The 13,007-nt window shown below is 72.0% G+C and overlaps 3 protein-coding genes across 3 annotated transcripts in view; all 3 read left to right on the top strand.

The window, feature by feature from the left end:
* Positions 1–54: 54 nt before the first annotated feature.
* AURANDRAFT_72259 (hypothetical protein) lies at positions 55–10,077 on the top strand (the record flags this gene model as incomplete). Its single annotated transcript, XM_009041767.1, has 1 exon — positions 55–10,077. The coding sequence occupies one exon, from the start codon at positions 55–57 to the stop codon at positions 9,997–9,999; it is 9,945 nt and encodes a 3,314-aa protein (XP_009040015.1).
* A 144-nt stretch (positions 10,078–10,221) lies between these two features.
* On the top strand, positions 10,222–11,148 carry AURANDRAFT_72258 (hypothetical protein; the record flags this gene model as incomplete). The annotated part of the gene is made up of 2 exons (XM_009041768.1): positions 10,222–10,713; positions 10,915–11,148. Coding segments are annotated over 2 exons (576 nt in total), but the record flags the coding sequence as incomplete, so codon positions are not given.
* Positions 11,149–12,472: 1,324 nt separating this feature from the next.
* AURANDRAFT_66496 (expressed protein) overlaps positions 12,473–13,007 on the top strand; it is a gene marked incomplete at both ends in the record, with an annotated part of 1,599 nt that continues 1,064 nt past the window's right edge. Inside the window, 2 exons of the mRNA XM_009041769.1 lie at positions 12,473–12,532; positions 12,642–12,977. Coding sequence (XP_009040017.1) covers positions 12,473–12,532; positions 12,642–12,977 — 396 coding nt within the window. The remainder of the gene's footprint in view (positions 12,533–12,641; positions 12,978–13,007) is intronic.

The raw sequence follows: 13,007 nt of genomic DNA, 5'->3' as shown, positions 1-13,007 counted from the left end.
CGCCCCCCCTCGAAACAGCGCCGTCTTCAGGCGTTTCGCCGAATTAGCCGAACGATGCGCGCGGTCCTCGTCGCGCTCGCCGTCGCCGTCGCGCGCGCGCAGCCGAGCGAGGAGTCGTGCGAGGACTCGACGACGTGGACGAAGAACGGCGAGACCTGCGCGGAGTACCTCGCGAAGAAGAAGGGCTCGAGGTGCAAGAAGAACGGCGTCGGCGACGACGGCGTGACCCGGGTCCAGGACGCGTGCCCGTCGCTCTGCGAGGCCAACGGGTGCCCCGTCGTCGACTGCGAGGACGACCCGCAGTGGTTCTGGGAGAAGGCGAGCCGGACCTGCGCGTGGCTCGCGACGCACCGGAACCAGTGCGAGCGCGTCGGCAACACGGGCGAGGCGGGCCACGCGGCGTGCCCGACGGCGTGCCGCGCCGACGCCTGCTACGACGCGCCGTGCGTCGACTCGACGACGTGGTACAAGAAGGACCCGTCGCAGGACTGCGACTGGCTCGCGGCCCAGAACCAGAAGAAGAAGAAGAAGTTCTGCAAGAAGAAGGGCAAGGGCAAACACGAGGGCAAGAAGGCCAAGGGCAAGGACGCGTGCCCCGTCGCGTGCGGCGAGTGCGACGCGCCGGTGACGACTACCCTTCCCCCTCTGAGCACGCGCGCGACGGACGCGTGCGACGAGGCGACCCCGACGTGCGGCGCGTGCTGCAAGTACGACTGCGCGGAGAAGAACGCGACGGACGGCCTCGACTTCTCCGCGTCCGACGAGTGCGTCTGCTTCACGGGCGACCTCGCGGACGCGGCCGTGAAGCTCACGGCCCTCGGCGACTGCGCCTTCGTCACGGGCGCCTACGCCCAGGTCGACGCGGGCGCGGGCGACGACACGGTCTTCCTCGCCGGCGGCACGCAGGGCAAGGTCTTCGGCGGCGACGGCGACGATTTGGTGCGCATGTTCCAGTCCGGCGAGGAGATCGGCGGCGAGCCCTACCGCGCCGAGGTCCACGGCGGCGGCGGCGCGGACGTCCTCGACGTCCGCGCGGAGTTCGTCGAGGTCCGCGGCGGCGCGGGCGCCGACGTCATCTCGGTCGCGCCCGCGGCGGGCGCGCAGTCGACGCGCGGCGACGTCGTCTTCGGCGGCGACGGCGCCGGCGACGCCTTCGCGCTCACGGACCTCGTCGACGCGGACGTCGTCACGGGCTCCGGCGACAACGTCGTCGAGGCCACGGGCCAGGTGCTCCGCGTCAAGGGCGGCGACGGCGACGACGCGTTCACGATCGTCGGCGACGACGTCTACGTGGAGGCCATGGGCGGCAGCGACGTGCTCAGCGTCTACGGCAAGTACAACGTCATGGACGGCGGCTACGGCAAGGGCGACGTGCTCCTCTTCAACCCCGGCGACTACAACGAGTACTGGGACTTTGAGACCGTCAACGGCGAGGGCCCGCCGCCGACGCCGCGGCCCACGCCGAACCCGACGTCCCCGTGGCAGGGCCTCACGCCCCGGGCCGAGAAGTTCAAGCTCGCGTGCGCGGGCGACGGCTCCGGCGACGAGGAGCCCGAGCTCGCGTTCGGCCGCGCGTACAAGGGGCGGAAGAACCTCATGCGCCTCGACGCCAAGGGCGAGGCGGGCGCGACGGTGCAGCACGGCGACCTCTGGTTCGACAGCGCCCAGCCCGGCGGCATTCGCTTCGACTTCCGGTCCGAGAAGGCCGAAAACTGGATCCTCCTGCGCCTCTTCGACGACCTGGTCGTGTCCTGGAACCGCGTCGCGGAGACGGCCGCGCACCGCGGCGAGATCCACGCGCTCCAGTGGGACGCCTGCCCCGACTACGCCCAGGGCGTCGACGGCCAGGCGGGCTGCGACACGCTCCCGGGCGACCTGACCGTCCTCGCAAACAGCTGCGAGGCGTCGGACTTCGCGTACGCCGCGGACGCGTGGAATTCCGTCGAGGTGACCTGGGACGACCAGCGCGTCACCGTGAGCCTCTCCGACGGGAGCGGCGGCGGCGACGCCTTCGCCATCGACCAGTACGCCGCCTTCGACGGCGGCGCGCTCGGCGTCGGCGTCTCGCGCGTCGACGGGCCCGTCTACTTCGGGGGCTTCGAGTACTACGGCGCCGTCGACAGGCCCGACGCGCCCGCGGCGCCGGACTGGCAGGCGGCGACGCTCGGCGCGGGCCACTGGATCGAGGCCTGCGACACGGCCGGCGAGGCGAGCCAGTCCTTCAAGAACCACGACGGCAAGGAGACGTTGATGCTCGCGGACTCCGAGGACGCGCGCGTCGCGACCGTCGAGTACGTCGACCCGCCCGTCTGGCTCGACCCGGCCGTGCCCGGCGGCGTCGCCTTCTCCGTCCAGCCCACGGCCGACGACGACGCGATCCTCGTGGGCCTCTTCGGCGGCGTCGTCGCCGCGTGGGTCGCGCCGGGCGCGGACTGGGCGTCCGAGGGCGCCGCGCGCGTGCTCCCGGCGGGCGCGCTCGACCTCGCCGCCTGCGCGGAGGGCGGCGGCGACTGGTGGGCCGCACCGTCCGACGCCGAGGCCTGGCTGCCCTGGGCGCTCGACGCCTGGAACGCCGTCGAGGCGACGTGGGGCGACGGCGAGCTCCGCGTGGCCTTCACCGCGCCGCTCCGCGGCACGCTCCGCACGGCGACGGTCGCCGTGCCCCTCGACCCGACCTGGGCCGCCGCGCCCCTCACGCTCGGCGTCTCCGGCGGGCCGCCGACGCCGGGCGTCCTCGCGCGGACGTACTTTGCCGACGTGCGGTACGCGGGCGCGCTCGACGCGCCGACGCCCGCGCCGTCCCGGGACCCGACGCCCGCGCCGAGCGCCGCGACGCCGGCGCCGAGTACGACGACGCTGCCCCCCCAGCCCACGCCCAAGCCCACGCCCGCGCCGTCGCCCGCGCCGCGGCCGACGATGGAGACGGACAAGTGCGACCCCGCGAATCCGACGTGCGAGGACTGCTGCCCGAACGACTGCGACGTCGTCACGCCGGACGACGGCTTCGACTTCAGCGGCCGCGAGTCCTGCGTCTGCTTCTTCGGCGACGCCGAGGAGGCCAGCGTCACGCTCACGGCGCAGGCCGACTGCGCGTTCGTCTCGGGCGACTACGCGACGGTCGACGGCGGCGCGGGCCACGACACCATCGCGCTCTTCGACGGCAGGTACGGCCGCGCCTACGGCGGCGACGGCCGCGACGTCATCACGCTGCGCCAGTCGGGCAAGTACATGCCCGCGGGCGACGATTTGTTTTCGGTCGCGGACGGCGGCGCGGGCGACGACGTGATCCGCGTCTTCGCGGATTTCGCGCGGGTCCGCGGCGGCGACGGAAACGACGCCATCGAGCTCCGCAAGGCCGGCGGCAAGGTCGTGTCCCAGGGGTCCCAGATCTGGGGCGGCGAAGGCGACGACTCCGTCGACGCGGAGGACGTCAAGGACACGCTCGTCTTCGGCGGCGACGGCGCGGACGACCTCGTCGTCGTCGACGCGTACCGCGTGCAGGTCGACGGCGGCGACGGCGGCGACGACATCACGCTCATGACCGTGTCCGACTCGCACGTCCACGCCGGCGCCGGGAACGACGCCATCTACGTCCTCGGCGACGACAACGCGATCGACGGCGGCCCCGGCGACGGCGACAAGCTCACGTACGACGGCGCGGGCAACGTCGTCGACTACGTCGAGTCGATCAACGAGGCGGACCCCACGGCCCAGCCCACGCCCGCGCCCACGGTCTACGAGGCGCCCGCGGACGACATCGACTACTACCCCGGCATGTCGTTCCTCGGCTCCGGCGCGGGCCACTGCTTCAAGGCGACCGTCGGCGAGAACCTGGACAAGCAGGACAAGCCCTTCGACGGCGCCGGCGGCGACGGCGGCGGCGCCTACGACGGCAGCGGCGACTTCAACGCCGAGGAGGACGGCTACTGCGTCACCGCGTCCGGCGGCGACCAGAACGGCGGCGTCACGAAGCTCGCGTCCGGCGACCACGAGACCGAGGCGCAGAAGCGCGCGTGCATGATGCTCTGCGCGCAGACGGAGGGCTTCACGGGCTGCGAGGTCATCTGGGGCCAGTACAACAAGGGCTGCTACGTCCACACGCAGGAGGTCGCCAAGGGCAACGGCGTCGACAAGCACAAGTGCTGGACGAAGAACGCGTGCGCGGGCTCCGCGTCGGCGCTCGTCACCGAGCTCGCCGACGTCTCCGATTCGTCGAGCGCGTCCGCCTGGCAGCCCTGGGGCTGCCCCCTGACCTTCGACAAGCCCCTCAAGTCCGCCAAGATCACGCTCACGTGGAAGGACCAGGGCTGGGGCAACAAGAAGGGCCGGGTGGGCCTCGCGCAGGGCGGCGGCGACGACCGCGCCGCGTCCGGCCTCGCGTCCCACGCCTGGGTCACGGAGACCATCGACCTCTCCGTCGGCCAGATCCCCAACGACATGCAGCCGCTCCAGCCGACCTACGTCGTCGGCGGCGGCGGCGGCTACCAGCTCTACGTCAAGGACGCGACGCTCGTCGTCGAACTCGACGACGACGCCGACGTGAGCGGCGCCTTGGGCGCCGACGGCGGCTCCTTCGACTCCGCGTGCGCGGACTCGACGACGTGGCACAAGAAAAAGAACGACAAGCAGAACTGCGCTTGGGTCGGCAAGAAGGCGGCGAAGCGCTGCGAGGACAAGATCAAGTCCGTGGACGGCGAGACGGCGAGCGACGCGTGCCCCGTGGCCTGCGGCGCGTGCGACGGCGCGGGCGCGTTCGCGTCGGACGCGGGCGCGCTCGCCGAGGAGGGCTTCGACGACCCCGGGTCCTTCTGGCTCGCCGAGCAAGCGGGCCGCTGCGCCGGGGACGACGGCGCGCCCGCGAACGCGGCGCGGCACAAGCTCAAGCCCTACGACGGCTCCGCGACGTACGCCGCCGAGTGCACGGAGCTCTGCGCGTTCCGCTACCCCGACGACCACGCGACCCCGGCCAAGGGCTGCGAGGTCGTCACGGCGCCGGTCCACCTCAGCGGCTGCTACGTCCACCTCGGCGACATCGCCGGCGGCTGCGAGCTGCTGGGCGGCTGCGAGGTCGCCGGCGGCGCGACCTGCTGGCGGCCGAACCCGTTCCACGACCCGGCGCGCGTCGGCGCGCTCGGCGGCACGGCCGAGATCCTCCAGTGGGGTGGCTCGTGCCCCTCGGACGGGTCGGACCCCGGCCCGCCCGGCGGCAACTACAACATCGGCTCCTACGAGAAGAGCGAGTGGGACGGCGACGTCAACGTCCAGCACTTCACGGGCGGCACGCACTGCGGCTCCATCGGCGGCCCGCGCACGGGCCAGTTCTACATCGTCGCCGACCTCGACACGGGCGCGGCCGTCTACCTCGAGCCCAGCGAGCCGTCGACATGCAAGTACGTCATGGTGCTCCACACGCCGCCCGAGGGCGTGCCCGTGCCCGAGCCCACGCCGCGGCCGACGCCGCGGCCGTCGTTTGACCCGACGACCGCGCCGACGCCGACGCCGGAGCCGTCGCTGCGGCCCACGCGCTTCACGGGCGACTGCGACGTCGACGCGCCGTCGTGCGCCGACTGCTGCGCGCGCAACTGCGCGGACGTGTCCGGCGCGGGCGACCTCGACTTCTCCGGCGCCGCCGGCGGCGGCGACGCCTGCGTCTGCTTCGTCGGCGACGCGTCCTTCAAGACCGTCACGGGCACGCCCGGCGACGACTGCCTCTTCGTCGCCGGCGACTACGCGACGGTCGACGGCGGCGCCGGCAACGACGACATCGTCCTCTACGGCGGCAAGCTCTCCCGGGCCTTCGGGGGCGCCGGCGAGGACAGGATCGTCGTCAACCAGAAGGGCGAGAACGTCCTCCAGGGCGACGACCAGTACGTCCTCGTCGAGGGCGGCGCGGGCGACGACGCGATCGAGGTCCTGAAGTCGTTCGTCCACGCCAAGGGCGGCGACGGCGACGACGACATCACCGTCGGGTCGGCCGACGGGTCGCAGCTCAAGCGCGTCCACGCCTGGGGCGGCGACGGCGACGACGTCGTCACGGCGGGCCACGTCAAGGCGTCGGCCTTCAACGGCGACAAGGGCAAGGACACGCTCGTCGTCGACGACGCCTACGGGTCGACGGTCCGCGGCGGCGGCGGCGACGACCACCTCACGTTCCAGGACTTCCACGACGGCTTCGTCTACGCGGGCTCGGGCAACGACGACGTCTACGCCGTCGGCGACCACAACGTGCTCGACGGCGGCTACGGCAACTTCGACACGCTCTACGTCGCCGGCGAGGGCAACGAGTACGCGTACTTCGAGATGGGCGAGAACAAGGACCCCATTCCGACGCCCATGCCGACGGGCGTCCCGACGCCGTGCCCGGACCTCTGGAGCGACGCGGGCGTGCCGCCCCAGCGGACGTTGGCCGTCGACGGGAAGGCGCACCAGCTCGTCTACCCCTTGGCGCAGACCGCGGGCCTCGGCGACTGGACGAAGCCGGGCGACGAGGTGACGATGGAGCTCGAGGCGACGAGCACGTGCGCCCACTCCGTCGCGCTCGGCTTCGCGGCCGAGGGCGGCGGCTCCTTCCTCGATTTGGTCGTGCCCGCGCTCGCCGCCGGCGAGATAATCCGCGCGACGGGCACGGTCGCGGCGTGGTCCGAGAAGGACGCGGACGAGGACTGCCTCACGGAGGACTGCGGCGGCGCCGGCGCCGGCGACTCCGCGTCGGCCTTCGGCGAGGAGCAGGCGGGCTACTGCGTCACGAGCGACGGCACGGACCAGAACTCGGGCGTCGTCAAGCTCGCGTCCGGCGACCACGACACGGACGAGAAGAAGGCTGAGTGCCTGCTGGCCTGCGCCGACGAGCCGGACTTCACGGGCTGCGAGGTCATCTGGGGCCAGTCGAACGCGGGCTGCTACGTCCACACGCAGGAGGTCGCCAAGGGCAACGGCTACGCCAAGCACTCGTGCTGGCTCAAGGAGGCCGGCCGGCGCCTCGCGGACGACTGGGTCGTCTCCGGCGACGGCACGGCGACCTACGCCATGCCCGACATCTCGGACAGTTCGTCCGTGTCGACCTGGAAGGCCTGGGGCAAGTCGAAGACCTTCCCGCAGAAGCTGGCCAAGGCCGAGATCACGCTCACGTGGAAGGACCAGGGCTGGGGCAACAAGAAGGGCCGCGTCGGCCTCTGGCAGGGCGTCACGAAGGCGCAGAGCGGCAAGGCGCCCCACAGCTGGGTCACGGAGACCATCGACCTCGACCTCGAAGACCTCACGAACGACGGCTCCGCGATCCAGGCCAAGTACGTCGTCGGCGGCGGCGGCGGCCACCAGCTCTACGTCAAGGACGCGACGCTCGTCGTCACCTTCGAGGAGCCCGACCCCGAGCCGCGCTACGTCGTCACGGGCGCGACCGACGGCGCCTGCGAGCTGTCCCTGAAGCACGTGCGCTACTACCCCGCGGCCTGCGCGCCGCCCGAGGCGACGCCCGAGCCGACGCCGCGGCCGACGGCGTGGCCGACGCCCGCGCCGACGGCGCCGCTCGGCCCCGTGCCCGCGCCGACGCCCCGGCCGACGTTTGAGCCGCCGACGCCCGCGCCCGTCACGTCGACGACGACGACGCGCTACGTCGGCGGCTGCAACCTCGCGAGCCCGACCTGCGAGAGCTGCTGCCCGCTCGCGTGCGACGAGGTGTCGCCGCAGGACGGCTTCGACTTCTCGACGCGCGACCGCTGCGTCTGCTTCGCGGGCGACGCCTACGACGCGGACCGCACGCCCGTGACCCTCACGGCCTTCGACGACTGCGCCTTCGTCGCGGGCGACTACGCCGTCGTCGACGGCGGCGCCGGCGACGACGTCATCCAGCTCTACGGCGGGTCCTACGGCAAGGTCTACGGCGGCGCCGGCGACGACGCCATCTGGAGCCGGTCGGGCGGCGCGGCCGTCCCCGGCGCCGGCTACGACCAGTTCGGCGCGATCTTCGGCGGCGCGGGCGACGACGCGATCCGCGCGCAGGGCTCCTACTTCCAGGTCGACGGCGGCGCGGGCGCGGACGTCATCGTCGTCGAGAAGCTGCCCGGCGCGCAGACGCCGTCGACGGGCAACTTCGTCTGGGGCGACAAGGCCGGCGCATCGTCCGACGCGGACCACATCACGCTCGACACCGTGGCCCGGTCGACGGTCTGGTCCGGCGACGGCGCGAACGTCGTCGACGTGTCGTCCGGCGTCGACCTCGACGTCCACGGCGGCGCGGGCGCGGACGTCATGCACCTCGTCGACCTCTCCGACTCGGAGGTCTACGGCGGCGCCGGCGACGACGCCATCTACCACGAGTCCGGCGCCTACAACGCCTTCTACGGTGGCGATGGTGCTGGTGATGTGCTCCACCTCGCCAATTTCGCGGACAACGCGTACGACGGCTTCGAGAGTACGAACGCGCCGGACCCGACGCCGGGCCCGACGCCCGCGCCCTCGCCGGCGCCCGTCGTCGCGCCGACGGCCCAGCCCAACGCGGCGCCCACGCCGCGGCCCACGCCCGCGCCGACGCCCCGGCCGACGTCCGCGGCGCCGACGCCCGCGCCGACGACGGCCGCGCCGACCGCGCCGCCGCCGGTCTGCGACCGCTACAACCCGACCTGCGAGGCCTGCTGCCCCCAGGCCTGCGACGCCAAGTCGCCCGCCGACGGCTACGACTTCTCCGGCGCGGCCGCGTGCGTCTGCTTCGTCGGGCAACTGCCGCACCGCGACTACGAGACGCTCGAGCTGTCGCCGCACGACGACTGCGCGTTCGTCACGGGCGACTACGCGGGCGTCGACGGCGGCGCCGGCGACGACACGATCATCCTCGGCGGCCACGACGGCGGCATGTACGGCCGCGTCGACGGCGGCGACGGCGACGACGTCATCTTCGGCCTCCAGAGCGGCGCGGACCTCGGCGCGACGCGCGTGCCCGTCTCGCTCTACGGCGGCGCCGGCGACGACGCCATCTACGCCGTCGGCGAGGTCGTGACCATCCTCGGCGGCGCCGGCGACGACGCCATCGAGCTCGCGCCCGCGCCGGGCGCGACGGCGTTCAGCGAGAAGAACCAGGTCTGGGGCGGCCTCGGCGCCGACAGCATCACCGCCGCGAACGTCAAGCACTCGCAGATCCTCGGCGGCCCCAAGGACGCCGTCGACGAGGCCGACGGGCCCAACAGCGTCAAGATCACCCACGGCGCGTCCCTCACGGTCTGGGGCGGCGAGGCCGCGGACTCCATCGCGCTCGACGACGTCGACGAGACCTACGTCTTCGGCGGCGCGGGCGACGACGACGTCTACCTCGTCGGCACCTACAACGTCCTCTACGGCGGCGACGGCGGCTCCGACATCCTCACGACCAAGGACCTCGAGGCCAACTACAACAGCGTGCCTGAGGACGACTTCGAGGTCTTCGAGGAGGCGAAGAGCTCCGCGGCCGACTCCGGCGCGTTCGTCGAGGGCGACGCGTTCCACTCCGCGCCCTCCACGGAGTGCGCGGACGCCCCGAGCTCCGGCGCGCTCGCCTGGGAGGCCGCCGACTTCGCCAACTTCCACTGCGAGTCCATCGGCCCCGGGGCGGACTTCGAGGAAGACTGCGCGCGTATGGACACGGCCGGCGTCGCGGCGTCGGTCGCGTGCCCCGTGGCCTGCGGGACGTGCCCGGCGGCCCTCTGCCTCGACGACGACACCTTCCACGTCGACAAGATCTCCACGAACTGCGCGGCCGTCGCGAAGCAGGGCAAGTGCGACGACAAGGCCGACTGCGCGTGGGCGCCCGCCGACGACGGCTGCGACGGCGACATCGACCACACCTGCAAAGGTCGCTGCGAGAACCTGCGCATCACCTGCGACATGTGCGCGGGGCACGCGAAACAGGACTGCAAGGCAGACGGCGGGTGCAGCTGGGCGAACGGCCGGTGCCTGCCCGACGAGCCGAAGAAGTACTGCGGCGTCGCGGCGGTCGCCGCGTTCTGCCCCGACACGTGCGGAAGCTGCTGAGGAGCGCCCACCCCCCCAAGCCGGGTGCTCCCCCATCGAACCCCCATCCCCACCCCCTAAGTACCCGCCATTCGAACGACATCGTCTCTCTCTCTCGAGCGCATTTCTGGTGCATACGGTAGGAGTCCGTGCCGCTGGTCGCCCGGCTACGCCTCCGGCATCTCTCCGGCTCGTTCACAGGAAACGAAGAGCCGGCTCCGGGAAAATCACAGGCGGCTGAGCGAGAAGCAAACCACACCCTCGACGCGACCGTCGACCGCAAGGCCATCGCCAAAAAACAACTCCACGGCAACCCCATCGACTCGTGCGCGCACCAATCGACGCCAGTGCCAGGTAAAAGCAGGTAAAAGCCGTGAAATACTCATCCTCTATGAATCGCCGCGCCGTCCTCCTCCTGATCGCCTCCGTCGCCGCCGGCGCCACGGGCAAGCTCCGCGGCGCCGGCCCAGGCGAGGTCGGCCACGCCGCCGCGGACAAGCACGAGCTCAAGGGCTCGCTCCGCTCCCTCGCCGCGCTCGTCGACCGACCTCGCGCTCGCCCGTTCGCCGGCCGAGTCCTCGCCGCGAAGAAGACCTGCGCCGACCACAAGAAGGAGAAGAAATGTGACAAGAAAGGATGCGAGTGGTCGTCGAAGAAGCGCGTCTGCAAGGAAACGGACGGCGGGAAAGAAGGCGACGAAGCCGCGACGTGCGCCGACCACGAGAAGAAGAAGAAGTGTGAGAAGAATGGCTGCGCCTGGTCCAAGAAGGACGGATGCCAGGACGAGGCGGCCGGGACGTGCGCCGACCGGAAGAAGAAGCACTGCCAGCTACCTCGTTGCAAGTGGTCGAAGAAGCGCGGCTGCGAGGAAACGGGCGGCGGGAACGGAGGCGGCGACGAGGCCGCGACGTGCGCAGACTACACGAAGGAGAAGAAGTGTGAGAAGAAGGGCTGCACATGGTCAAAGTGGGACGGGTGCACGAGTGGTGACGGCGACGCCATCGAGGAGGAGGTGCCGCCCATCACGACGCCCCCGCCCACGACGACGACGGCCGCGCCGACGCCCAAGCCGACGGCCGCGCCCACGCCCCGGCCGACGCCCGAGCCGACGCCCCGGCCGACGCCCCGGCCGACGCCCCGGCCGACGCCCCGGCCGACGCCCCGGCCGACGCCCCGGCCGACGCCCCGGCCGACGTTCGCGCCGAGCTCGTCCTGGGACAAGAACGACGACGACGACGACGAGGCCGCCGCCGACGACGACGACGACGCGGTCGCCGACGACGACGACCCGGAGGAAGCGCCGGACTGCGAGCCGCTCGCGGGCTGCGCCGACTCGACGTCGTGGCGTTTCGAGGGCGGGAAGAACTGCGCGGACATCAGCGAGGACACGGCGACGCTCTGCAGCAAGCGCGGCGTCGGCGGCGTCCGCGCGCGCGACGCCTGCCCCGTGACCTGCTGCAACTGCCGCTCGTGAAGGGGCGCGTGCACGCCACGACCGGCGCCCGAGCGCCGTCGTCCAAATCAAGATTCCCCCGCCCAAGCAATGCCAGACGAGTCAACGCTCCCCCGCCCACGCTGCCGGGTTCTGTATGCCCTCCCCGCCTCATCTACCTGCCGGGGTAGTTCTCCCCCCGTAATCGCAAATAGCGCCTGCGGATCCGACTCGGGAGCGGACCACCGGCGAGACCGGCGCGCGTCGACGGCGAGCGCGAACTCGCGCGGCCGCGCGTCGTGCCGCGCGGACTCGAGCCGGCGCGTACTCGGGCCGGCGCGTACTCGAGCGGCGCGTACTCGAGCCGGCGCGTACTCAATTGGCGCACCCCGAGCGCGGCCCCGCTTCACTGAAGCTCGTATCCAACATGTTGTAGCCGCGAAGCCCGAGATCGAGATGGGGGGGGTTGCTCCGGCAAGGTCGGCGCCGTCGCGCGACGGCGGCGTCTAAAGTCACTCTTTTTTGCATGCGCCGGGAGAGGTCCGGTGGCTACGCTCGCGTGAAGCAAGCTCTTTCTAACTCGACGATCTCGGCACAATATCCTCGAAAAAGGACCGCCTACGTACGAATACGCGCGTATACGCGCCAGCCATGCGCTGCGTATAGGTGCAGAACGGTCGCTTTTTGTGGTCGGGGCGACGCCCCATGACCCCTGGCGTCGCCCTGGACGGTTGGTGAGTGCCGGAGACGCCGTTTCGGTGTCGGTCCAAAATCCACCCTACGGGCCTCGCTCGTCCACCGCGCTCCTACGGACAAATCCGGCACAGCCGATCTCGCCACCATCGATGGTGTTGGACGTGCCCCTTGGTTTCCGAGTCGACGGTACTATGAAGGTTCGATCGCGCTCAAGATCGTGACTTTCGAGTACCGCGTCGCTGCGCTGGAGGGGTCGGCCGGGGCGCCACTACGGAGCAAACCCCCCCCTGATCGAGGGACGTCTTCGCTCAGACTCGACAAGCGGCCCGCAAGATGAAGGCCCCCCACGCGCTTCCCAAGGCCGCCATGTGCGCCGCGCTCCTCCTCATCGCTCAACACACCCAAGGAGCCACCACCGTCTCAGTGGTGCGTGATTCTCTTTCCCCCGACCGAAACAGTCCCCCCGCGCACCGGGCGCGCCGGGGCCCGCCGGGGGGGCATCCCCCCGACCCCCCGCCCACCAACACCTTCGTAGGCGTCGCGCCGGCTTGAAGAATGCGGCGACGACGCGTCCTGGGAGAGCAAAAAGGGCACGAAGTGCGCCGACATCGCGGCGGCGAAGCCGAACAAGCGAGGGGACCTCTGCAAGCAAGTCGACGACGACGGCGCGAAAGGCGGGCAGAAGTGCCCCGAGGCCTGCGGCAACTGCGGCGACGGCGCGGGCGGCGGCGCGGGCGGCGGCGCGGGCGGCGGCGCGGGCGGCGGCGGCGAGACCTGCGAGAACGACGCGTCCTGGGAGAGCAAAAAGGGCACGACGTGCGCCGACATCGCGGCGGCGGAGCCGAACAAGCAAGGGGACCTCTGCAAGCAAGTCGACGACGACGGGGGGATCCTCAGAGTC

Source organism: Aureococcus anophagefferens, assembly GCF_000186865.1.
Source record: "Aureococcus anophagefferens unplaced genomic scaffold AURANscaffold_23, whole genome shotgun sequence".
Classification (NCBI taxonomy): Eukaryota; class Pelagophyceae; order Pelagomonadales; family Pelagomonadaceae; genus Aureococcus; species Aureococcus anophagefferens.
This window is presented reverse-complemented; position numbering and strand designations above follow the sequence as displayed.